The 26,254-nt window shown below is 39.7% G+C and overlaps 1 protein-coding gene across 6 annotated transcripts in view; it reads right to left on the reverse strand.

Annotated features, from left to right (window-relative positions):
* LRBA (LPS responsive beige-like anchor protein) overlaps positions 1-26,254 on the reverse strand; it is a 591,088-nt gene that overhangs the window by 153,088 nt on the left and 411,746 nt on the right. For all 6 annotated transcript variants that reach the window (XM_090036376.1, XM_090036373.1, XM_090036375.1 and 3 more), the window contains exons 43-44: positions 23,981-24,096; positions 17,898-18,010 (exon numbers count right to left, since the gene is read on the reverse strand). In XM_090036376.1, coding sequence (XP_089892502.1) covers positions 17,898-18,010; positions 23,981-24,096 — 229 coding nt within the window. The remainder of the gene's footprint in view (positions 1-17,897; positions 18,011-23,980; positions 24,097-26,254) is intronic.

Raw genomic sequence — 26,254 nt, forward strand, 5'->3', positions numbered from 1 at the left:
CCAGCTGGTAAATCTGTTGTGGTGGGACATGGGAGGGCAGATGAACATACCTGCTGTGAGGGAGGGATTGGGGCTGGGACAGGGGCTGCCCAGAGGGTGGGAAAGGTATGGGGTGGGGTGGGGTAGGGCAGCTCCTGCCACTGCACCCCACTGGTCCAGGACTGCTCTCGAGGCGGGCAGTGGAAGGTGCTGGGAGTGGGGGCTATGCCCTCTTGCCACTCGCCTAGCTGGGGCCGAGCAGACAAGCAGTGTGCGGCTGCATTACCTGCAGACAAGCAGTGTGCAGCGGCTGAAGCAGGCCCAGCCTCCCCATCTCACCCAGCCCTGCACTGGCGGGGTGAGTGGCAGCAGGGTATGGGGGAGGGGCATGTGCCCCCGGATCAGCATAGGGTGGGTGGCGCCAGGACTACACCAGACTGTGCTCTGGGCTGGCAGTGGGGGCTATGGTAAATTTTAGGGTGGCTGCAGCCCTCCCATAACCCCCACTCTGCCGTTCACCCCGCCCCAATCCAGGGGCAGACTCTCCCCCATGCCCTGCTGCTGCCGCCTGCCCAGCCAGCGTGGGGCGAAGCCATGGCTCATCCAGTAGGCATGGAGAGACAGGGGTGACTTCAGTCACTATGTGCCACTTGTCCATAGGCAATGCAGTGGCTCCGCCCTGCCCCGGCTGGGCGAGCAGCAGGAGGGGATAGCCCCTACTCTGCATGGGGTATATCTCAGCCCAGCCCCAGCCCTGCCTGCTCCTCACAGATCTGGGGGCATATGCTCCCTGCCCCATGCCCTCCCACACCAACGGCAGGAGCAGCAGCAAGAACCGCTGGATGAGCTGCCAGATGAACAGCTTCTGAATCGGCAGTCTGCAGCGGCGGGAGCTGCCACCCCTTCCCCATGCCCCTCCACCCCAGCTGGGTAGCCCTTGCCCCAGCCCCTATCCTAGCCCCAGCCTCAATCCCTCCCTCGCTGCAGGGGCTTGATCTGCCACCCCCAACCACAACTGACTTACCAGCTGGAGGCAACTGTGTCAAGCACAGTAAAGGAAGCAACCCCCCATTTATAACATTGTTCTTATGGGAAAATTGGTTCCGACTTACATTTTGACTTAAGATGCGATTTTCAGAAACCAATTGCTTCTTAAGTCTAAGGACTGTATGTATTTGAATTGAAGCAGGAAGAAAAAAATACCAAGAAAACCTAGTTTTTCTCTTATAGATCTGATAGCTCATGATATATGTGAGTACAAACTTTCACACACTGATAAGCCAATAAGCACAAGTCTAGAATGAGTGACAATATGAAAAAGTGTTCTGAGAACTTGCCTCTCCATTTGATTTCTTGAATCTTTGTCAGCCTTATCTGACTAGCTATCTGTAGTTCAGAAATACAATTACCCATATTACTGTGTAAATACTCTTAACATACATAGCAAATATGATGTTTGTACATTTAGGGTTTATTTGGAAGAACACTGTCTGGTTTTTATAACTGAGATTTTTCTTAGATTCATAGAGTTTAAAGCCAGAAAGGATCATTAGATCATTTAAGCTGACCTCCAGTATATCAAAGAATATTACCTAGTTTGACCTAGTTATCCTTATATTAAGCTCAATAATGTGTGTTTGACTAAATAAGTCTTCCAGAAAGGTGTACAGTCTTGATCTGAAGACATCAAAGATGGATAACCTACTATTTCTATTTGTATTTCATTCCAATTATCCTCCAAAGTTAAAAAATTGTATTTTATTTCCAATTTAAATAGGCTGGCTCCAGCTTCCAGCCACCGGCTGTTCTCATGCCTTTCTCTGCTAGGTGAAAATCTAAGTACACAGTATTTTCCCATCTGAAGATATCTAAACACTATCATTAAGTTACCTTTCCATTCTTTTTTCAATAAGCTAAGCAAGTTGAGTTCTAAAGTCTCTCATCACTAAGGAATTTTCTCAAGAATTCAAATAATTTCTACGGTTTTCTCCACCTTTCCAATTTTTCAACATCCTTTTTCATATGTGGATGCCAGAGCTCAGTACAGTATTTCCATAACAACCTTGCTAATGCTGTCTACAGAAGTAAAATCAATGCCTTACTTTATTTTCCCTATGTATGCATCCAAGGGTCATAGGAACCCTTTTGCTAAAGTATCACACAGAGAGATCATACAGAGCTGCTTGATCATTATGACTCCCTTCCCTCCTTCCCCCGCTTCCCCACTGATGCTTTTTCAGTTATTGCTTTCCATAGTATAACTCCTCCCCTGTCCACCCCACTGCCATTCACTAGATATGACTTGTATTTCCTGCCCCTAAGATGGATGCATGGAATCTCAAAACATATTTTGTTTCACTGGGCCCAGTTTACTCTGGGCTGGCCTATCCAGAACACTCTACGTAAGTATCTCATTACTCACCATTCCTGCTATCTTGGTGTCATCTAGAAATTTTATCAACAGTTATTTTATATTTACCTCTTTTCATTAGCATATACATAAGCCTGAATTGATGTAGACCCTGAAATGGTCTGGCAGCTAAAGACCCTGTGTAGCAATTTAGGACTCTTGTTAAATCACCCTTGGATCCCATGCTAAAACCACAGAATAAGATTCAGCATAATAAGTACTGAGCTACCTTAAGTCACCCAGAACTAATTAATGCCAAAGAGGACAAACAGGCAGGGAGTGTGTCACTGGAGAACTGTGATACAGGAAGTTATAAAAAGATACCTTTTTATATACCAAGATACCTCAGATACCAAGAGAAAGTCTGAGGCTTTATGTTTCAATTTTTTAGGTTGTATTTCAGTTACCAGTGGGTACATCCACACGTGCATATTAATGCAATGCAATAAACTCCACTGCTTCTTGCACCAAAGTTTATTGCTTCCAGGTGCACCATTTACACACGTGTCCAGGACTGCAGCATACTGATCCAGGCTAAACCAGCCCTGGTTGGCAGAGGGCCTGGGAGGTCAGCCTGCCAACTCAGGGCTGCTCCCCTCAACTCAACATGCTGTGAAGGGGCTGGCTGGGGCACAAGGGTGCTTCAGTGCACGGCTAGCCAGCAGGCATCCGCCTGCACTGAAGCACCCTTGTGCCCCAGCCAGCTGGGGCAATCTCTACATGTGTGCTGCTACGGAGTAAATTCCACAGCAGGGTAATAGTTGTATTTACAAGTGCTACTTTGCTGCAGAGTTAATTAATTTACTCTAAACTAATAGGGATGCACGTGTAGTTGCACAACTTTTGCTGCCGACTAATTAGTCTACTCTGCAGTAAATGCCTCATGTAGACACTTCAGTGTGAGCTAAACCCCAGAAACAGGAATTTGCTCACTTCATATGTTGTCAATATAGCCTCCTGACATTTGGAATATAAACCTTATTCTTCAGACTACCTAAAATTAAAGGGGTGTGGTTAAATTATACCAAACAACTGACTGACTTTAGCTCACCAGATGACAATTTGTGCAATGCAAGCAATCATTCTTTTCTCAACAGTTTCCTCCTGTCTGAGAACAGCCATTGGCCCTCACATACCTGTTAATGTGTTTCTACTCTGTTTTTGTGACCTCGTTGACTGATCCCTCCCTTAGAGACACTGAACCAGGTGTCCCTCCAAACACACTCCTTAGCTTTTTAAGGGATACATTTCCCTTAGCCCATCTAGTTCCTCCATGAAAAATTATGAGCACTGGACACCTGCTAACTTGCAAGAACTTCAGCCTGACCTCCTAATCTGCTCATCAGGTCCCTGAGCTGATAAGCAGAAAGTGAAAAAAACAAACAAACCATATACCACTCAGTCTGGAACTGAAAGGAAAATTCTTCCTGCCTCCAAAAAACATGACTAATACAATGTCCTCAAGAGATCCTATGACATAATGCTTCCCTTAAACCTGGGGTAGGAAGATGAAAGCTAGAATGTGGACACAGGGAGGGCTTGGACCAGAGCGTCCCCTCTTCTCTTCTAAGCTGCTTTCTTATGGGAGGCTTTGTTAATAATTATTTGTAAATCCTAATTTAGTTACCTAGTATTAATCAGTCAAGAATCAAATCTGAGGACTGAGGGTACTAGTAAATCTAATAAGTTTATAAATTACTTATTTGTCCAAGAATTAGCATAACAAGTGAATGTATTCAACTGATTTTGACTTCAGGGTATGGTCACACATCTGAGGTTGGACAAACTAGTAGAGCTGTGTTGTCAATCAGTGGATATGTTGTACCTCTAATATCTGAAAGCAGTCAAGTGGTTACCCATCTGACAGACTAGGGACTAACATTACACATAAACTGGTTCAAGTGATCAGAAACTGGTTTAAATATGTAACAAAACAGATGTTCAGTGCACATAAAGCCAGTCTGAAAATGGCTGAAACCAGTTTGAGATAAACCTGGTTGAATGTACTATCAGACTTAACTGAGTTGACTCAAACAGGTTTAGCAATGTCTGTCCCTCACTCCTTGTTGGTTTAAGATAAGCCAGACTCCCCCAGCATCCTGGCATGCTCTCTGGGCTGGGCAAGGGTCTCTGCTCCACAGTAGGGCTGACTCAGCCCCTCTGCTCCCTGGCTGGAGCTCTGGCAGAGACTTGCAGGCACAGCAGGGTCTGTCTGGCTTCTCCCTGCCCTACCCCTCCACCCTCACTGCTCAAGCAGGAATCTCCCCTCCCTCCCGCCTGTCTCTCACAGCATGGATCCCAGCCTCATGGACCCTAGGCATGTGGTATGCTAGCTAACGCAGAGACTTGTCTGTGTGTGTTTGTCTCCAATTTCACTGGGACAGGCAGACACAAGTGACTGTTTAGGGCATTTTGGAGCTAATCAGCAGGTCAGCTGGTAAGCTGCTTAAGACTTTTCACAAATAGAGAGAGGCCATTGTTTTGCTGATGAGGTGATAAACACTCTTATAAGCTCCCTGCTGGCTTCCTTGCCTGTCACTTCACTGCAGACAGTATAAAGAAGCAGGGAGGGAGATTTAAAAGCTCCGTATCATCAAAAGATGCATGTACTGTATACCTCTCTTTGCCCCAGAGTGCTAGCTGTGGGCTGGCAAAACTCCCGCCCCTTGAGCAGCCAGTCAGGAAAAGCCTGGGATGGTGCAGGCAGACTCAGAGATCCTGCTGAGGCCTGGCCATGCCCATGCCCCCACCCTCCTCGGCTCAGTACTGTACAAGGGAAGGGACGGCTGCTCTAGTGCCCCCTGGCTTCTAACCTGAGCCACTAAAGGCGTGTGCCTGAATTTGCTCAGTCCAGAGAGAATGTCTGTCCTGTTACAAACCAGTTCAACCTAGCCAGGTTAGACTAACCTGCAAAGACTGAATCCATTCATGCTCAGGCTTTTTGAAAGTCTGTCCCTAGCTACAATGTTTACAATTCCATCTAGTTAAGCTGTTTCTCCTTTAACACAAGAATGTCCTTATAATCACAAATATAACTTTCTTTTGAACAATGAATCTCAAATAATTTTGATATCTAGCATTACAGTCAAACAAACTGGGGGAAGAAAACAAGAAAGACAAATGAAAAATAATTTTGGAAAGCAATAATTTAAAAAATAGTAGGTACAGCTGATGTACGCCTTTTTCAGACGATAAACAAGTTTCAAACACATATGAAACTCTGTATGTGCTATAAAAGATAACGAAATACATCATAATAAAATGATCAACAAAAAGAAAGAGGAAAGTGATATCTACCATGTCACATAACGATCACTAGAACCACCCATCATTTCTTGTGTCTGTAACTTTGTGAGTATGCCCAGACATAAAAGCCAGTCGAGGGCACCGTACACCAAACTTGTATTGCTTTGAAATACAAATGAATTTTTTACTCAAACTTTTTGTATTTTATCCTGCTGAAGAAACACAGACAAATGGCCTCTAGCAAGCTCATTTAAGACTTGTATGCAATGTTTAGAGGTACAGACAACTATTTCTCAGCATCTCCTCTATCTAACTGACAAGTGTAACCAGTAGACTGTGACTAGCATTTTTATCCAAGCTAGATTCTTTGGGTATATCTTCAAATACTATGTGCATCTGGGTGGGTGTTTATATACCATACACATAAAGAAAAGGCATAGGCGCCATTTTCTCACCATACCCAAGAATTAAAATTAGCAGTCTAAAAAAAATCAGAGTCACAGTGTTTTAGATCTTTAAGCATGATTTTAAGAATTAACATTGTATTTTTAATTGCCTACTTTGCAGTGACCTTAAATATTCCTGAAAATACAATGAACTCAAATTTTGAAATCAATGAATAATTTTGCTTAAACAGTTCTGACACATGATCCAAAGAGAATATAAAACAAGACTTCAACAGTAATCAAGAGTTCAACTTATAAATAAGTAATTTTGTTTCAAACTAAATATATATATAGATATATAGATATAAAAATATATATTCATATATATATTCATGTTCAGTGAAATATTTACATTGCTATTACTAAGCTGTATTGTTCATGCAGACTAATATTGTTATTTTTACTTTAAAAACTATGAAGTAGTTTAGGCATGTAAAATGATCCACTACTGAAAATGCTTTCAAGACTGCTGCAAGACTAGAAGCCTAAATATACAATGTTTTAAATGATGCTAAAATTACAAAAGTTTAAATCCACATTGATACATTTCTGATGATAACAATAATAACAACACTAATAATAATAATAAAAAAATTCAAGCATAAAAAGCAAACAAAAACTATGTCTAGTGACAACTGAATTTACAGCAGAACACACCCCATTCACCTAAAATTTTAAAGAATAGAAATAGGAAAAAATAAAGAAAAATATTTGCATCCATACCTCTCCAGCTGCATACAATGTTATTGATAGCACACTCAGGTGCTTCCTAAGACTTCTGTTTAAAACTGAAACACATACCTAAACCCAATACATACCCAGGGTCTATCAAATACATTCTATCATAAAAAACCTTAGCAACTGAACTCATAGGCCATGTACAGACATTACACTTTCACTGATATAAAAGTGATCAAAAACTAGTCTATACCCATAACAAAACAGAAGTTCAGTGAACAAAATTGATCTATACCTGTAAGAGAACAGAAGTTTGGCGTACATAGATTGGTTTCAAAATGGTGGAACCCGGTCTAAGATTTGCTCTCCCCCCACCAAAGGGCAAATGTGCATTCTGTCCTCTACTGACCTAAACTACATTGCTTACAGAAAACCACATAACGTCACTGATTCCACCTCAGGCTTTTTGAATGTCTGTAGGCTTTTATAAAAGTTACACCAACAGATCAGCACCTCTGATTGTCATACATTCTGTGGATTTGGGTAGCTATTCTGCCTTCATACAGAAATCTCAAAGGAACTGTTGGATGTTCTTCAGTGAATAGTGATTACTTGGCTACAAGGACCAGGAGAAAAGGCATGTGCCCTGAAATCGGAGGGAAAAACTGTGCTGCTGAAACTGATCTCAACTAAACTGCTTACCTCTATACCTTCTGCAAAGGCTACATCTGCGTAAGAAGAGGGGCCAAATTTAACATAATTTTCCTGCTTGAAATCAAAGAATGCAACTCTGCCATGGAAATTCACTTTACTTAACCATGGAGTTAGCTGCAGTCTATTTGCTTCCAAGTTTTGAATTAAGTTCCTCCCTGGGACTTATTCCCAGTTTTTAGCATCTCTAACAATGTAGCTTTGCAGTCAATTAACAATATGATTTGACTTGGAAACTGAAATATTTGAATGATTATAATACCTAATAATCAGTTGATATACACTATTAATTACATGTAATGAATGCACAACAAAAGAATGGCATTTACATAGCTTAGGAAATACACAGAATAATTTAAAGAAAGAAAAATAAACTCACTCCAATAAACGTGGGATCATTATCTCGGGAGCATATGACCAGAAGATAAGTTCTACAAAATGCAATGATCTTGAAAAAGCCAATAAAGCAGTTCAAAATGGGATTCTAGCACACTGGCAGCTAAATCAATGCAGAATACTAAAAGCTGCTGCTTTGCAAATGCAGAAAGAGGTAATTTTTAAAGTAGGATGACTGTGGAATGAGTCTTAAGTTTTAGGGTTCCCCACTAATCAATAACACAAGAAACACTGTGTAGACAAATCTTAATGTCCTTTTAAAGCGAGATGGCCTAGGACTTTGAATATCCAGATGCTGCCAGGAAAAAAACAAGAAATAAACCTGAAAAGTTTGATTTTGGCAATATGGTAAGTAGAACCCAGGAAATATCTAGTACGTACAGGATAACAACTCCTGTCTTAAGACAGGAAGAGAAGCATTTCCAGAGGGAGACAGGTAAGTTTTCAGATTTCAGACAAAATTTTGAGTTCCACATGAGGGCTGAATTTGGGGTGAGGTTTCACTACTACCTTGTCCCAGTGAAATGTCATGTAGGGAGGGTCAACCTTAAGTGCTTGGAGCTTGTTCATTTCTTTGAGCAAAGTGATAGCAACAATGAAAAAACATCTTTAAAGATGATAAGACAGATTCCAAAAGAGTCTCAAAGCATGATCCCATAGATCCCTCTCAGAGGACCCAAGTAGGATCCAGTTCTCTTACCAGTAGGTAAGTGTACCCTTGAAGAACTTAGGCATCACTGAATGAAAAAAAGAGAGACAGAAGTCACTATGAGGTAGGCCCTGGCTGAGATGTTCAAAGGGTTACAGTCCTTTCCAGTGCAGCAAGCAGTTGAATATCAAAGCCAGTCTAGAGTCTAGACCCCATAAGTGCTGTTCAAAATCAAAAAATCTCTTCCAATTAGACAAGTAAGTCACTCTGATTACTATCTTCCTGAAATGTATTAAGATGGCCTAGACTGTTCTAGAATAGGCTCTGTCCATGGTACTTACTCAGCCAAAACCTAGCTGTCAAGTACCAGGACTTTTGAGCCATGAATGTCTGAATATCATGAGAGTAACCAATTGTGGTACTACAAGATTAAGTCCAAACAGATTGGAATCCAATTCAGTAGATCAATGGACATCTACAGAGTCTGTCAGCCAAAACTGCACCAGCCAGTATAGATATATTAGAATGATTGTAGCTTGGTATGAATTTTGAAAATTGCTCTAAAGGATAAAGAAAAAAGGCATAAAGTCTGGATTTCACTGCAGAAGGAAGGTATTGGGCAATTTTTGTTAACTTTTCAGGAGTGGCCCCTATGGGGATCTATCACAGACCTAGAATTGGTTAACAATTCCTTGACAAATGTTTTTTTAAATGAGACAACTCCAATATATCGTGATCAAGCTTTTCATGGGAATACATCAGTTTTGACAAAATTTTCTTTGGTCCAGAATGGAATTTGCAGTCAAAGCCAGAGAGCAGGACAGACCTCATAAAAGCCTAGTGATTACAGCAATCACCTGGAATAGAAGAGACTTGAGTTTAAGATTCTACTGTGCCTTATTCAGAGACCACACTTGAATATGGTTTTCCAACATCTCAGGCAAGCATCTCATTACCAAGCCATACATTTTTCCCAAAGAAGTTTTAATTAATTTTACAAAGTAAAAGAGCTCAACCCAGAGGCAGAGAGTAAGGCAGAGAGAGAGAGAAAGATAGTATTTGACCTGTAGCACATCAGTAAATGTCCTACCTACAAATCATTCTATCTGTGCAGTGCACCTTAAATCTTTCTTTTCCAAAATAAAAAAATATATATTTACTGGCCATCTCTACATGGAATAAATATTTCACAAGTGAGTACCTCTCATTAATTGAACCTGATGGCTACTAAGAATTTAATTCAGTTCAGTACCAGAACTTTTGTCCAGAAGGGGTAGGTTATCTCATCCTCATTTTTAGTCTGCAATGACCCAGTGGAAAGTGGGAAGACATTTGTCAAAGGTGAGATTCCAGTCTGACACTCAATTCTCAAATCCAATCTACCTCTAAAAGGTTTAGCCATGAAGACAGAGGGAAGATACTTTAGAATAACTAAAACTTCTTCCTTTCTGGGTATTTTAGTTGTTGCCTCAGCCTTTTCTGGATCTTGTTTCTCTTTGGTTCTGGTAAGGGGCCAACATATTAATCTCAAAGGATCACAGCTTTGACTTTGAGGGAATGATGTGCTTTACCCTGACATATACCTATCAGGATATGCCAGATACCTAGAGCCATGAGGCCATGCTTCATAATGACAACCACAGCCACAGCCATTGTATTTCAGTCATTTAAGATGCACCTACAGCTAAAATGATTCTCCAACCATATACTATTTTTAATAATTTCCTTTCATCATCCCTATCCTCCTTGTAGGATTTTGGATGAGAAGGAAATAAGTCTTTCCCAAGTGAGAACTTGAATTTGATAAAAACAGGGCCTATCCAATATGCTATCCAGAGCTGGAGTGAAGCTGATAAATATATCTTGCAGACAACACAGCCAACTTTTTTGGCTCTTCAGTAGACTTCGATTTGTCCTGAGTTTCTAAAACAAAAAAAGGACGATAACAAAGGAATTGCTGAGTTTAACTGGGCTGCTTTTGGAGATGTCTGTTATCTCCTTTTCACTGCTGAATGGGTGAGGAAGTGTGGCAGCTTTTTTTAGAACAATCATATGACCATGGCAATATTGTGCACTCACAATATCAGAAAGTTTGATAGTTTTATTTTCCACATTTAGTCTCAATTTCTATGTTCTCTGAAATACAAGATACAGGGTTTTGAAAAGCCTGAAGTTGATTGGTGATACTGGTGTTACTGCCATGTCTGGCAATAAAGATGACTTTTTCTTTAGACACTAGAACTACTGTAATCTCACTGTAGCTTTTTGTCTCTAGGGGTGTTTGTAAACATGCTCCGGGAGGCAGGGAGCACTATACTTAGTGCAGAGCTGCGCTAATGAAATCACCTGGAGCGTCACATGTATCAGCATCCCCATGCTGAAAAATGGAACTGGGGCACTTTGAACTAAAGCTCATCAAACAAGCTTTAGTTTAAAGCACCCCATCACCGTTTTTCAGTGCGGGGACACTGGAACACATGATGCTGGAGTCTGCTGGAGCACGGTAATTACCATGTTCCAACAGACTCAATTAACCAAGTCTGCTCTGATGCACTGTAATTACAGCATGTCAGAGCAGCCCCACTGCACATGTGTAGGGGTCTACTCTTGGGATTCAATGTGGGAGGCCTATTCAGTAATGTAAACAAGGAACAGGATCTCCTCTTTCTGAAAATGGGAAGGGAGATCTGTACCTGTGCATATGAGATGACCATCTCCAGTAAGATGAAAAATGATCAAAACTGCATGCTGGAGAGGCGTAAGCCTGCTAAGATGGGCCAAGCAGTGACTATCTTAAACCATGGGCCCCAGTTGCTGGAATCCCAGTCTGAAAGGGCTGCAAGATCCATTAGCTAGTGCCAAAACACAATATATTCATTATGTGTTGCCACATAGGGGAAAAATGTTCAAGGGTACAAAATAGAAAAGACTAAGCCATGAGCACATAAATATGCCAAAACTGAAATTAGCTATTAGGAAAAACACTGCATGTGTCAGCATGTGTGCTCAAACATAATCACCATAGTAACTGTCATGCTCTTAAATGGGGAGAGAGTCCTGACTCTGGCCAGGATCTCCAAAATCCTGTTGGTAGCTTACCATCAAAAATGCAAAGAGACCTCCACAGACCTAGCTAGAGATAAATACCCTTGTATTTGAGAGTCTTAGATTAATTAGAACTTACAAACAGAACACCTGTCCATGATTTAGACTGTCTCATGCTATAAAATGGCATCTAGTGCATCCATCCTTTTTAGTGATCAACCTATTGTAGGCCAGAAGGGTATGAAGTCTCCCAGGTGTAATAGTTGAAGACATTTTCTATTTACTTTTTTCTGCTATTTGGAGTGTCCAAATGAGCAGAATATGAAGTTGAAGAATTTTCACAGATTTGATTAAAACAAAAATGTTTAAGTCTCCAAAAAGTGAAAGGCTGGATACTTGCTAGGTTATGCCTCTCTGCTACAGGATGTAAGAGGAAATTTTAAAGGGTCATTTTCCATTTCACCCCATATGCATAACGAGACAAAAGGATCGTGCATATGACCTCTCAAGAGACACCACTGTTCAAAAGAACTTGTGCACTTTATGCACATGTAGCCTTACAGTGATTACTTATTAATATAAAAAATGCACATTATTAAAGTTGATGCCAGGACAAGGGGACCAGTACCAGTATTGATGCATTTGCTATCAATGGCTCCCACATACCAATTAAACAGCTCGGTTCACTGAATGTTATTACCTACATAACAATCCCTATAAAATATGGCGATAAGATATCTAAATAAGATGATTTAGAAAATATTGTTTGAAAATGATAAATAGGAGAGTAAAACATTACAATGTACACATGCACCTGGAGTGAAGACAACTGAAGATTTAAGGGGGTTTTAATAATCCTCCTCTAATGAGGTCAGTTTATAGTCTTACAAAGATGGTATGCACTACAAAAGACAGAAATTATCCACAGTACAGGTTACTTGTGTATTATTGAACTAAAAAAAGTAATTAGAAGTGTCTTTTTCATTCATGTAAAGTCAGCCTTTGGCATCTCAGTATTTTTCAACCAATTTTGATTTCTGCATTCTCTCATGCAGAAGCCCAGGGCATATGACTTATTGTTTGCACTGAAAAATGAAAGGGGGAGGGGGGGAGCTGCACTTTTGAATGACATAAGCAATACAGAAAAAATGGGAAATATTCTGGTGGGAAACTATCTGTTACATACGTAAAATACTTACTACAATGTAGATATAAACAAACTATGTAATGGCTCATACCTGACCATACTCATCTCTGTTACAGAATAAACACTCAAGTCAGAATAGGATAACTAACTGGTGGTATACTCCTGGTATCTGTCAAGAGTCTTTGTCATGCTGACAGTAATATTAACCACAATCCAAGCTTTGGTTTATCACTGTGTGACTGATGTTCAAAACAATGTCACCAGAAGCTTCTTAATCAAAGGGCTAATTTAACCTATACATTGCAGTTCCTCAAATCTGTCATAACTTATTCACTGCAAATTAATATATTAACAAAGCTGTTGCTCAAGTTGGTTAATTTTTTTAAATTATAATATTTAGGCACAGAAAATAATAGGTAATAGAAATTGAGTACCATGCAAACTTTGGTGGCAAAAAGACTTATTATTTACATAAATCTAGTGACCAACACATGATTTTACATTTTAAATTTGGAATTTATTAAAATAAATAGTTGTTCAGACTAGCAGGTTTTTTTAGTGTTTTAACACAAGCCATAATTTTTACTTTGCTTTCTCTCTCTCTTGAACCACTACAGCTGCACAAATGTTCTAAAATTATAATTGTTAAAATTATTTAGAGAAGATAAGTGAAATATCTTTAAATATTTTCAAATGGCTTTAACAATCAAAGCTTACAAGTTGTAGAAATTAGCGATTCATTATTTAAATGTTTAAACTCTATCCCCAAAATTAAAGAAACATTATATACTAGAAAATCCATAATCTTGTCTTCCACTGAATTAATTTAATACTTGGGCATTAGCAATAAGCTGCTGGTTAATGATGCCCCAAAATTAAGGAAAACCTACCACCAGAGAAGTAGTGTTCAAAATATAATTTAAGTGGTTGATCCAACTAGAAACATCCGTACAGCACCCAAAACTTGTGCTAGTATGTCTATGAGACAAACAGCATTGGTGCTTGCTGTTGGTTCCAAAGTACAGCAGGACTGGAATTTATCAGAAATAGCATTAAAATTAGCAGGTAAAAAAGTGTTGCTGATCAACAGCAGTTAAGCATTAACAGCAGATCCTAAGAAGCATGTGAATTATACACATGTCCAGATGCACACAATTCAACACTGACTGGTAAGGGAGAACAACAATAAATTGCCACTCAATAGTAAAATGCTCCTAAGAAGGTAGTATGTTTTCTGAAACAAGGCTTAAGCATGAGCACATTCTCCTTTCACTTTTCTTTTAATGAATATATTGTTAATGGGCACTTACACACATGCAGAGAGACTGCTCCAGCATGCTGTAAATCCAGCACATAGGAGCAGACTCAATCGGGTCTGCTGGAGCACAGAAATTAATGAGCTCCAGCAGCCTCCAACTTCACATGTATTAGCATTCCCCCGCTGAAAAATGGTGGCAGGGCACTTCAAACAAAGCTCATCAAACAAGCTTTAGTTCAAAGCACCCTGCCACCATTTTTTCAGCACAGGGACATTGATGCACTTGATGCTCAGGTGCTTTTAATTAGCATGGTTCACTAATTAAAGCAGCCCCCAGCCTCCCACAGCACATCTATAAACACCCAATGTCCCTAAATAGTGAACATTTGTTTTAGTATCATTCAGCATTTAAGTTATGCCAAAGATACTTAGGAGAGATGTTTACTACACACATCCAGAATGTCTTCAGACTTTTATAACTCTGACATCAAAGCAAAAAAGAGGATTCTTCTCTTTATCCCTCAATTAAAACTAACCATCTTTACTTTACTAACATGTCCATTAAAAGTAAAATGTCTGCAACTCCAGCTGCACTGAAAGGATCAGAAGTGGGTGAAAGCAATATTGGATGCATGCCACTTTTTGCTCCTAATCTGATTCTCTAATCAGGGCTATGATGATGTTTCAGGATTGCTCTAACCTTCAGAGTCAGGTAATGACCACCAGTGTTGTTACACCAGCTGCAAAACAAAAGGATACCATTCCCTTAGGCATAAGCACTCTTGTTGCAAAACAGGAGAAAACTTTGGAAGTAGTATGACGCCTTTAATTTCTGAGTTCAGTTATGGAAGCATCAGTAACATTGTCATAGTAAAGAGGAGGGCCATTTTGTACCTATATACTGGAATGCAACTTTTAATAGTGCATCATCCCCAGATTTAGAGTACTGTACTTTGAGCACAAAAAAAACTTATTGAGAAATCACAAGGACATCTCCTAAATAACCTAAATTCATTTAAAAATTGGTCCTTTAAAAATGCAACGTCTGTATCGGTCTTCCTAGTTCTGAATTTCTTTGTAACAGTGGAATACCTGGACTTTCCATTTAGTGAAAAGGAAATCTTTTACATAAAATTTACTAATAGGCTGTAACAAACTAAATAATTCACCATTTCTTTATTCAACTTATATAACTATGTGGGCCTTAAGAGAGGCTTAAATTTGCCATTCTGACATGAGGCAACTCAAGCAACCAACACTCATTCTCTGTAATTAATAAGTTTCCTGGTTTTCTGTTTAAAAATCACAAATTCTCTGATTTAAAAAACTGCATTCTCTGATTAAAAACCCCAAAATTTGCAATTAAAATGAACACACACACACACACACACACTCACACAGATACATACATACATACATAGGTATCAATTGAACACAGTGTTTTAAAATTTTTAAATATTTAAAATTTTAAAGCAGTTTGAAAGCCTACCAGTGCCTCAATCACTATAATAAAATAAATTCTAAATACCTATAAATTTTGGTATTTGATTTCGGTTTTTTATCATGGAAAATCAAAGCTTCTCCTGTGCCCTTCACTCACCAGGACGCAGGTCCAGGCCCCTCACTCCCAAGCCACAACCACCCAGCCCTGCTGATGCCCTGCACCCCCAACCACAGCCCCCCAGCCCTGGTGGTGCCTCCCCACTTCCCACCCACAGCTCCCACGGCCCTGCTGGTGACCTTCCCTCCATACCCATGCCCCCTGCCACCCAACCCTGCCAGAAGGGGCCCCCAGATGCCAGGGCTACAGAGCCAGGGACCTGGGTCTGCAGTCGCCCTACCCACTGCAGCAGTACCTGAGCCCCAGCTGCCACCCATGGGAGGCAGCACCTGCTACAATGGAACAGAGTGCGGAGCCTGGCTCCACCTCCCTCATGGAAGGCATGGCCAGAGAAGAGCCAGTGAGGGGTGGGTGCAAGCTGCCCACTGCAGACTCAAGCTCCTTGCCCTACTCCCCACGGAACATGCTTATTTTTAGCTGCTACATCACCGTAGTGATCTGTTATACCAAGGGAGTGCATCACTACGACGATGTAGCTGCCACATCATGCTGATGCTACATTGCCATAGCATGTAGACACACCCACTCTCAAGGTAAACTGAGCCAGAAGCACTGTAGGGGCACAATCCAGGTGCTGAGATGCTATGAGAAAAAACAGCAGGTCTTTAAAAAGCAGCTGAGATTAAAACCTAGCATACAAAATTACTTTACTACCTTAACACATTTAGAATTGTATTAAGTGCAATCTCAATCTGCATATTTAGGGAGGTTTATAATGTCTGATTTTGAAATAATTTCAACCTCTCTGTAATGTGTTTTTTTGTCCTTAAGTTATTCTCAAATTTACCTCCACCAGTCCTTATCTCATCAGGGAATGATCAAATAAGAGTTCATTGTATTTACATGTATTCTTTCTGTAACAAAAAATTCTTCAAAAATATTGATTCTTACACTTCAAAAGAGTTGTCAAAATATAAAATCTATACAAGATTACTTATGAAATATGGATTTATGTCACTCAAACAGTGCGAGAGAAAATATAGTTAACTATGCACTCAGACCACTGACCTCTATTGGTAAGCATTAGAAAGGCTGAATATTCTTTTATATTGAGCAGTGTTCTGTTTTGCATGTAAACAGATTCCTCCTCTTAGATTTGCCTAACAGATATATTGCGTTTTTCCCTAAATTTCCAGCATAAAAATCTGTGGGGCAATGACTGTTTCCAAGGATTTTCAAAACTATCTGTACCTGGCTAAATTTAATTTAGAACTTTAAAATAAAATCTCACTTCTCCAAATTTCTTCTGAAAACCCATGACCAGCTGACTTTCATTCATATTTCCCACTGAGTCAAAATTAATTGTTAGTTAATGATGAATGTGCATATGAAGAAAACAGATTACCATTAAACAGTTAACAACTGGGTTTTTTCCTCCCCGCCTTTCCCACTAAGTTAACCACTTTGCACTACTCTTAAAGACAGCCATTTCTTATAATTCACTTGGGCATAACCAGATCCCCAGTTTTTTGGGATCAGGAAGGAACACTGAGGTACTTTTGCCTTTTGTGAAAGCTCAGTAATAAGCTAATGAGTAAAGGCAGCAATTATAAAAATTGTAAATGTCAAATATCACGTTCATAATCAGTCACAACTTGTAGCTTGTAGTAACCAGAGCAGGTGACAGGCTCAAAAGAATAAATAACTAGGACAAATTAATAAGAAACCCACTGAATAGTGAGTGGACCCCATTAGACAATAATAAAAAATGGAACTGTAATTGTTGGTCGAATGAAAATGTTAGGGAAACAGGATGTAGAATAGGATATTTAAAGGTAAGAAAATCATATCAAATTGATATAGTTTGAATTTGGAAGAAAGGCAACCTACTCATAAGATCCACGTGGAGTCCTTACACAACACATCCAAAGGTACTGACGATAACATTTATTTATACCCAGGACAAAACAAAATGATTCTAGTTGTCCTTAAAAAAATAACATTCCTCAAAAATCTACCTACTGAGAAGTAAGAAACCCTGTCAAAACACAGAAAATGATTTTGATATCCATATTCCTCTAATTTAAAAAAAGTTTTAAATAAAATTGTATGTATGCTGTAGAATGCTAGGCATTTTCAATTAAAACAATCTTCAAGTGGTATAACCGTAAATATCACGTACATATATAATTCCTTTTCCCCATAAAACACAGTCTGTCTATTAACATAGCTGAAAGTATAAAATATGTTACAGCAAGAGTTGCACATTCAACAGTGTTAATCTCTTTCACACTTGTGGCAACATGTATGCACAACAACATATGCTAGTGCAATGGTTACTGAAAAACATAATATATCTAATGAGAAATACCTTTGACAAATCCCTGAAGTTGCTAGGAAGTGTAAGGTCCAGCTCTTCTGATTCATAATTCGTGATAACCCAAGGGAATACTGGGTACTGATTTAAGTCATTGTAAGTACGTCCTAGTGAATAACAAAAACAGCACTTTATTTAAAGGCAGTAGATTTAAACAAAATACTGACCCGAACAAATGGTTTGCTATATTATTTGATAGCCCCCAGAAGAAATGGAATTTATTATAAATCTTTTACAATTTCAATGCCTGAGTTTGCTTTGTTGAAAAAGACATGAAAAAGTTTTATTTGATTGCTAATATTCTATTTTAAATATTGCAGCCCATTCCACTTTAATTGTAAACCCTTTCTCACATTATAAAAATGACAGTTAAAACTAATTCAGTTTCTATTTTCTTTTCTTTTTATTTTTTTACAGGCCTTTTTGTAGTCTAGTCTATACTGAATTACTTCTAGAAATGGAAGAACCCATGACTTCTGTGCAACAACTTTATTCAGTACAGTTAATGAAATAACGGAACCTCTATATCAACTGAGCAACCCTTTGGAGCACTTGAAAAAGGAGAGGTTTAGATTTTATAAACTCTCAGTTCTTGAGTTACTTAGTCCTGGTCCAAATTGAAGCCATGTCTGCTAGCTTTCTATCATCTGCTCAGTTTATATGCACATAAGGAATTCTCTCCTATCTCTGGACCATTCAGCATTTAGCAAATTCATGTATTTTCTTTAGACTAGAACAAGAGTAGCCAACCTGTGGCATGAGTGCCAAAAGTGGCATGGGCAGGCTCTGTGTGTGTGGCATGTGACAGATCAGGAAGGGAACAAGCAGCACAGCAGTAGATAGGACAGGAAGCAGAAGGCAGAGGAGACTAGGCAAGGAGCATAGACTACAGAAACATAAAGCACACACAGGGAGATTGGGCAGAAGAGGAGGATCAGAGTGGCACTAAAGGAGAGTATATGGCCAATTTGTATCAAGCCTGAGAAAAAGGTTGGCTCTCACTGATCTAGCTTAAATAAAATAGTGAAAATAAAATATTTTGTTAACAATGTGTTAGGTTGCTGGGAATGCATTTGGAGCTGATGTAGCCATGTTGGTCCAAAGACATAGGCAAACAAGGTTCTTTGGGTGAATCTGATATCTTTTATTAGACCAACTTAAACAGTTGGAAAACAATTTTTAAGCAAGCTTTTGGGTTCAAAAACCCTTTGTCAGGCTAAGGAAGTTTCAGCAGTTGGTGTGCTCTTCTAACCTCCTGGATACTAAAAATTATGGACTTAATATAGACATTGGATTTATGACACATTATAACCTGCCTGACATCTGACTCCCCAGGTACTTCTCCACTGTTCATCCCCCTTCTCTCCCCGCAACCCAGCCTGTCTCTCACCCATTAAGTCCTCAATCTACATCTTCGCTGACTACCTGCCTTGTATGCATACCAGCTCAGCCTCTGCCTTCTTTACTTTTCATTCCATCCAGGAAGAGCACACACCAACTGCTGAAACTTCCTCAGCCTGACAAAGGTTTCTGAACCCGAAAGCTTGCTTTAAAAATTGTTTTCCAACTATTTAAGCTGGTCTAATAAAAGATATCAGATTCACCCAAAGAACCTTGGGTGAATCCCCACCAAATTCTTCACGCAGAGGAGGGAGGAGCTCATGTTACAGCTCCATGTCCTCATCTTAAGGATCCAGAATAATAAGGAAACCCCAGATGACCTCAGGGATGGGATACCATGATCGTGACAAACTTCAAGAAAGCAGACAAGGCCAACTATGGAAACTGCAGAGGTATTATCTTGCTGTCTACGTGAACGACCGGAGGATAAGCACCCGGTGTATTCCCCTGCCCATGAGCCTAGGTCTAGCTAGAATAACGTCTCCACACTACAGTGGGAACTCCCAGTCCACACCAGATCTCCTTTACTACCTTGCCAAGAGAGGCGGATTAGTGGGAATCAGCAGCCGGGACAATATCCGGGGCTGGGCAGGGAACTGGGGCCACGCATAGAGTGAGAGTGGAAGACAGCAGGTGGGTAGGATTACCATATCCTACCTGAGTCTAAAGCCCTGGGAACAGGGCAAGAGAATGATCGGGTCTTTAGGGCTCAGAGGAGTCCTCATTAAAGACAGGGAGAGAGAGAAAACGGACAGTCTCTCCCTCGGCTTGGTTTTTTGTTTTTTTTTGGTGCCGATTAACCACCACAGGCAGCTAATTAAGCCAGATGCAGCAGCAATCCGAGAGAGAAGAGAAAGAAGAAAAAAAAGGAAAACTCCGTTTGCCTCTGTTGCTGAGAGTCAAGCACCTGAGAGAAGGCAGAACAAGCAAAAGAGATTGTCTTGATCCCAACAACCAGGAAAAGGACCCAACGGGTCCAATAAATTTTCTTTTCATTTTTTTTCTTTTCTTCCATCTTTTTTTTTTGCAGGCACAGAGCTTGGGTTGTGAACCAGCAGTCAATCATGGTCAAGACGGTGAAGTCACCACCCCTCCCTTTTCCTTTACATCTTCAAAACATCAAAGTTGTGGCAGGCAAGACTAGAAAAAGAGAGAGAGCCACCCCAACCAGACCGGCAGAAGGTTACGACACATGGGAGAGGACCGGTGAATGTCAACCAGGCACAAAGGCACATGCCCGTATCCAGTGACTACCCAACAGTCCACCATAGGAAAGATCATTGTGAGAACCCACAGGATCTTGTGAGTCCACCACAGGAAAGAACATTGTGAGATCACTGAGGGTAAGGAGATAGCTGTGGGGAAGGACCCAGAGAGTTCTAATGAACACATCTGTGTCATCTTGATGACAAGAGGCCAGTGGTGTCCCTCAGGGGTTGTTGCTTAGTCCAGTGCTTTTCAACATTTTTATCAATGATTTGGAGGTGGGGATGAAGAGCTCACTGGCCAAGTTTGTGGTTAACACCAAATTATGGGGAAATGTAGTCATGCTTTCATAGACTGCAGAAACAGGTGGACTTAGACAGGCTAGCAAGTTGGACAGATTGGAATCAATGAAGCTCAACGTTGAGAAATGTAAAGTTCTCTACCTGGGGACAAAAAAACCCTACACACCAACAGGCTTGCCTACACCAAGCTGACCAGCAACTGACCATTCAGACTACGAATGAAATGGACATGGGGGTAATAATAGACCACAGTATGAATATTAGCTGGCAGTGCAAAGCTGTAGCCAACAGGGCAAATAATACTCTAGCATGTGTCAATCGATGCGTCTCCAGCAAAACTGGAGAAGTGATTCTTTCATTCTACTTAGCATTGGTGAGATCGTAGCTGGGATACTGTATCTGGTACTGGGTGCTGCACTTCAACAAGGACATGGTAAAACTCAAGAGAGTCCAGAGAAGTGTCATCCATATGATCAGAGAGCTGCATGGCAAGCCATACAAGGAAAGGCTGAGGGACCTGGGGCTCTTAAGCCTGAAAAAGAGAAGGCTGAGTGGGGACTTGATAGTGGCTTACCACTACATCAGGGGCATATATCAAGGGCTCAGTGAACAACTGTTCACCATGGCACCCTTGGATAAAACTAGGAGTAATGGCAATATAACTCCTGGAAGACTGTTTCAGGCTCAACATCAGGGAAAAACGTCTTCACAGCTAGGGTGACTAGACATTTAATCTTTTTATTCCTCCTACATTAACTCACAGGTATAGATTTCTTCACCAAATGCACAAAATTATTGTCATCAGTTTCAATCTGGTTTGCATCAGAAGTGACTTCAGGTTATATCATTTGAAAGGCAAGCTTGTGGTGGCAGCTACTCATGGCCTTTAGTCATAAAATTTGTTAACATCTGAAGCAGGAACTGACTACAGACACTAGTGTGATTGATCACTTGCATGCAATGGGATTAGTATGGGTTGGTGTGTACACTCCTAACCATCATGATAATATAAGCTGAGTCTGAAGGGAACTATCAGGGCATTTGGCATGACAGGAGCCAGAAAAAATGGCAACTGAGACCCAAAAAGCTGCACATGCTGCTCAGAGGGTGAAACAATTAAGAAAAAAGTTTTCATAAAGTTGTCATAGCTTCTGTTCTTCTAATTCTCTGATCGTTGGCACTATGAGATGCCACCTTGCCCTGCCTTCATACTGTCCTGAGTTAGTCTGAAAATTATACTGGGGTGGGATAGGCTAAATTAAGCAGAGACTAAACACAGCTAAGAGAATGGCAAGGATTAAATCAGTCCTAGACTGGGGAATAAATCAACTATGGGATGGGCCTCACGCACACTTGTGGTCACTAGGTTCTCAGCAATATGCCTTTTCCACAGACTAGGAATCATCTCATCATTTCGTAAAAATGGTATTTGTTGTCCATGGGGGTTCCATGTCTCTCCAACTAAGAATTAATAAGTTGGCAATTCACATGTTTAGTGAGTTTTGTTTAGACCTGGGAAGTAGGCAAGTTTACTTTGCTTTAAGTATAGCTAGAATATTTTTGAGTACCACAAAAAGAATACTGCTCTCCTGTCTAGCTTGTTGTTTTACTACCTGGCAAGACCTACTTCTTTAGGATAAGTTTAAGTGCAATTCAATGAAGCATTTTAATAGATTATCAAATATATTTATCATTTCAAATGACACATCATAGGAAAAATAGGGTTGCAAGAAGCCTGAGGAGGTACCTAGTCCAGCCCTCTGGCAGAACCATCCCTAGGTGGTTCAAGGCAGAACCATCCCTATCTAAACAATCCTAGCTAAGTATTTGTCTAATCTGTACTTAAAAAAACAGATGGAAATGCTAAAACTTCTCTAGATCATCTATTTCAATGTTTAACTACCATCATAGTTATAACATTTTTGCGAGTATCTAACCTAAATTTATTTTGTGTCAATCTAAGGCCATCGTTTCTTGCCTTGCTCTGAAAAGCCACAGAGAATAGCGTATAACCACCCTTTTTATAAGCACCCTTCAGGTATTTGAAAACTGTTGTTAAATCCAGCCTTGGCCTTCTCTTCTGCACCCTAAATAATCCCAATTCTTCCAATATTTTCTCATAAATCATGTTTCCCAGACCGCTAATAATTTGTGTTGATCTCCACTGGATTCCTTCTAAGTTACCCTGAAAAGCAATGCCTAAAACTGGGGACAATATTCTACGTGAGGGCCCAGCACTAGTGAGTCAGAGTGAAAGAACTATATTGAGTCAGAGTGGAAGTCACCACTTACTTGGAGATGAAAATCCTTTCACTATAACTTTAGCATACTACTGGTCTCTTATTTATTTTTAAAACAAAATCACACTGCTGACTTATATTCAATTTATGGTCTACTCTAACCCTTGCATCCTTTTCTGCAGCATTGCATCACCAGTTATTCAACAATCTGTGCTTATGTATGTGAGTCTACCCTAGGTGCAGAACTGTGCATTTAATTAAATTAATATTGGACTGTTTTTCCAGTTTATCAAGATAATTCTGAATCCTAATAACTAACCCCGAGAGTGTCTGGAACTCCATCCAGCTTGCAAGTCTGATATGTATTCAATCCTATCCTCCAAATCATAATTAGACAATATAAACCTAGGACAGACTCCTGGAAAACCTCAATCAATACCTCCTGTCAATTGGAAACTAAGCCATGCATGACTACTCCTTTGGCATAATGATCCAAACATTTGTAATTTACCAAATTATTTGTAATTATTTGTACTTTAGGTGTAGGAAACTAAATTATTTATAAGTTACCATTACTAATAAATCTGTTGGCAGGGTGAGGGGGTAGAGAAAGAAAAGGAATAATTGGATTATCACATAAATTATTCCTTTTCTTTCTCATGTTCTCATGTGACAAGACATTTAGTGGAAATCATGGATTCACTGGAAACTGACAGGGCTGCGCCGTGAACGTTTCTGCTACTTCCTCAAACTCTCAACCTATAGGCATCCAACCACTTGCCCCAGCGTTCATGCCACCGGAGCAGAGTACATAAATCATTTATTTTACAAAACTATCAAAACCTATAGAGGAGCAAATGTAGCCTACACATACTGAAAAACTATTATTTGCCTTTCAGAAGAAAATAATTATGGAAGTTTACAGTACCTGCTATAGTATTTAGAAACATCAGATATTCAAAGTTTGAAATTTCTCTGTGCTGCCACTTCTGGGTCATGTTGGAAGCTTTGAAAATCTGACGTGGGCTAGCCAAAGAGATCCGCCTGGAAGACAAAAATCACTATAAGTCAGAAGAGAATGCGAAACATTTGGAAAGACTGGAGGCCTCTCCTTTGAATCTATCCACTTTTACTGCAAAACAGATGTACATTTTTTTTCATAGTTGTGAAGCTTTGGATCAGAGGCATTTATCTCTAGACATAGATATCTGAGTACCTAAAAGCTCCTAATGGAAAAAAAATAACATAGCTGTACTTCTTTTTGTGAGGTGTACAGCTAAATATCTTATTTCCTCACACACAACCTGTATCTTCCAAAACAAGGTACTGGAAATCTGGGTTTGCACTATATGCAAGGAAATACTGTTTAGCTGCCAGCCAAGGCAGAAATTGGTGATTGTGGCACTAAGTCCTGGGCATCTCTTGGGAAGGCTGCACCACAGGGAAGCTATGGGGATTCTGTCCACAGCTGGAGTTGCATTTGGCTCCCAGCAGTCTGGGTCAGAGAGCACGCTGCCTGCCCTGGCCAGACTGCCACTCACTCACAGCAGCCCAGATCAGAGAGCAGGGATCCTTGGCCAAAGCAGGTAAGACTCTGCCTCTCCACCCCCTCCAGCCACTGTTAGAGTTTTACTGCTGGCTACATGCCACCATATTGCAATGAGGATTGTGAGATACATGTGAAGCCCACATGCAGTTTTTTTGCATTTTATAATTTGCTCTTTGTAGGGCTTTTTGAATTTCATAATTTTTATATTAGATTAATTAATAGTATTTTCTAGGAAAACTTTTTTTTGTCTTCATTCTGCCTTCCTAAAATAAGGTGTGCATTATATTTGGGGGGAAGGGGAAGGCGTTACATGTGAAAAAATATAGCAGATATTTTGGACATGTCAACCACTAGTTATCTAGTTACTACATGTGTGTAAGTTACCCATATTTTAATGAGAAACCTAGAATCAGATCAAATTTACACAGAAACATAACATTATAGCATGAAATTGTAACCATATTTGTCACAGTGGTCAAAGTACTAGGACTCATTTCTCTCTTCCTTAAAGTAAAATTTAAAAAAATGCAGTGAAAATAAAGACCTAAAAACATGTAACAACTGAACTGTTTCACACATCCTGATCTGAATATTTGTGAACATCTAGTAAGAATCCTTAAGGCTGTGTAAGTACACAGCTGGTTCAAGGCAACCACATGTATTATAGTTACTGATGATTTAGAAATGCTGGGGCAGAAAATAAGAACATTTTTACACAGTGTTTAAATAATGCCATCATTTGGTATTATTTTATGTTCCTCAGGGGAAAAAAGGATAATTAGAGAAAGAGAGGACTTTTATTATGAAGTCACATTTTCATGAGATTCAAATGCAGGGGCATCTCAAACAAAAATTACTTGAGTTGGATGCCAGATTTCCTGAAGTTTCAGAAAGGAAGATATAAAGCTTTTCTCTAAAAATTATAAATCAAGCAGAGAAAAGTTTATCCTGAAATTCCATAAAACTATTATGCTCATAAATAAAAATATGTAAATTCCAGCAATTAATTATTTAAAAGGAATCTAGAATTAGCCTTTAACTAACAAATCCTGACAGGTTAAGAAAACTGTAGCTGTCTTTATGGAGTTTATCTCTATGACAAATAAACTGTGAAGACAGTATATCAACATATTTACGGTAAATGTTTTTAAAATAAAATGGTACGTACATATGATGGTCTTAAAGTATTCATACTCAATGCTATTTTGTAAACAGAAAAAAATTCTTACTGAATGATAACATTAGAATTTATAGCTGAGTTTTGAAAACTTGGAGGAACTTTTCTGGTTCCTGTGAAAAACATGCCCAAAATATATTACTATAACTTCAGGTCTATCCATGAACACTCAAAATAAGCTTATAGCATAATATTCATAAATATAAAGGGAAAAAAGTGATAAAAATGAAAATATTGCACCATCCTTAGTATTTGTTTGTTTAAAAAGAAGGACTATAGGGATTAAACTATAACCAAATACACATATAAGCACGGATGGTGAAGCAGCTAACATAGGACTTCATCCAAACCTTACTGACTTCAGGGCGTACTGGTTTGAGCCGCTATTTTTTATCTAGAACATCCCGTTAGCATACACCTAGTCTTCTGTCAAAAAGACAACCAATTAGGTCAGATTTTAGAGCAATTTTAGGATG

The sequence above is a fragment of the Crocodylus siamensis genome, chromosome 2 (genome assembly GCF_052110815.1).
Source record: "Crocodylus siamensis isolate JL-2025a chromosome 2, ASM5211081v1, whole genome shotgun sequence".
Taxonomy (NCBI): domain Eukaryota; kingdom Metazoa; phylum Chordata; order Crocodylia; family Crocodylidae; genus Crocodylus; species Crocodylus siamensis.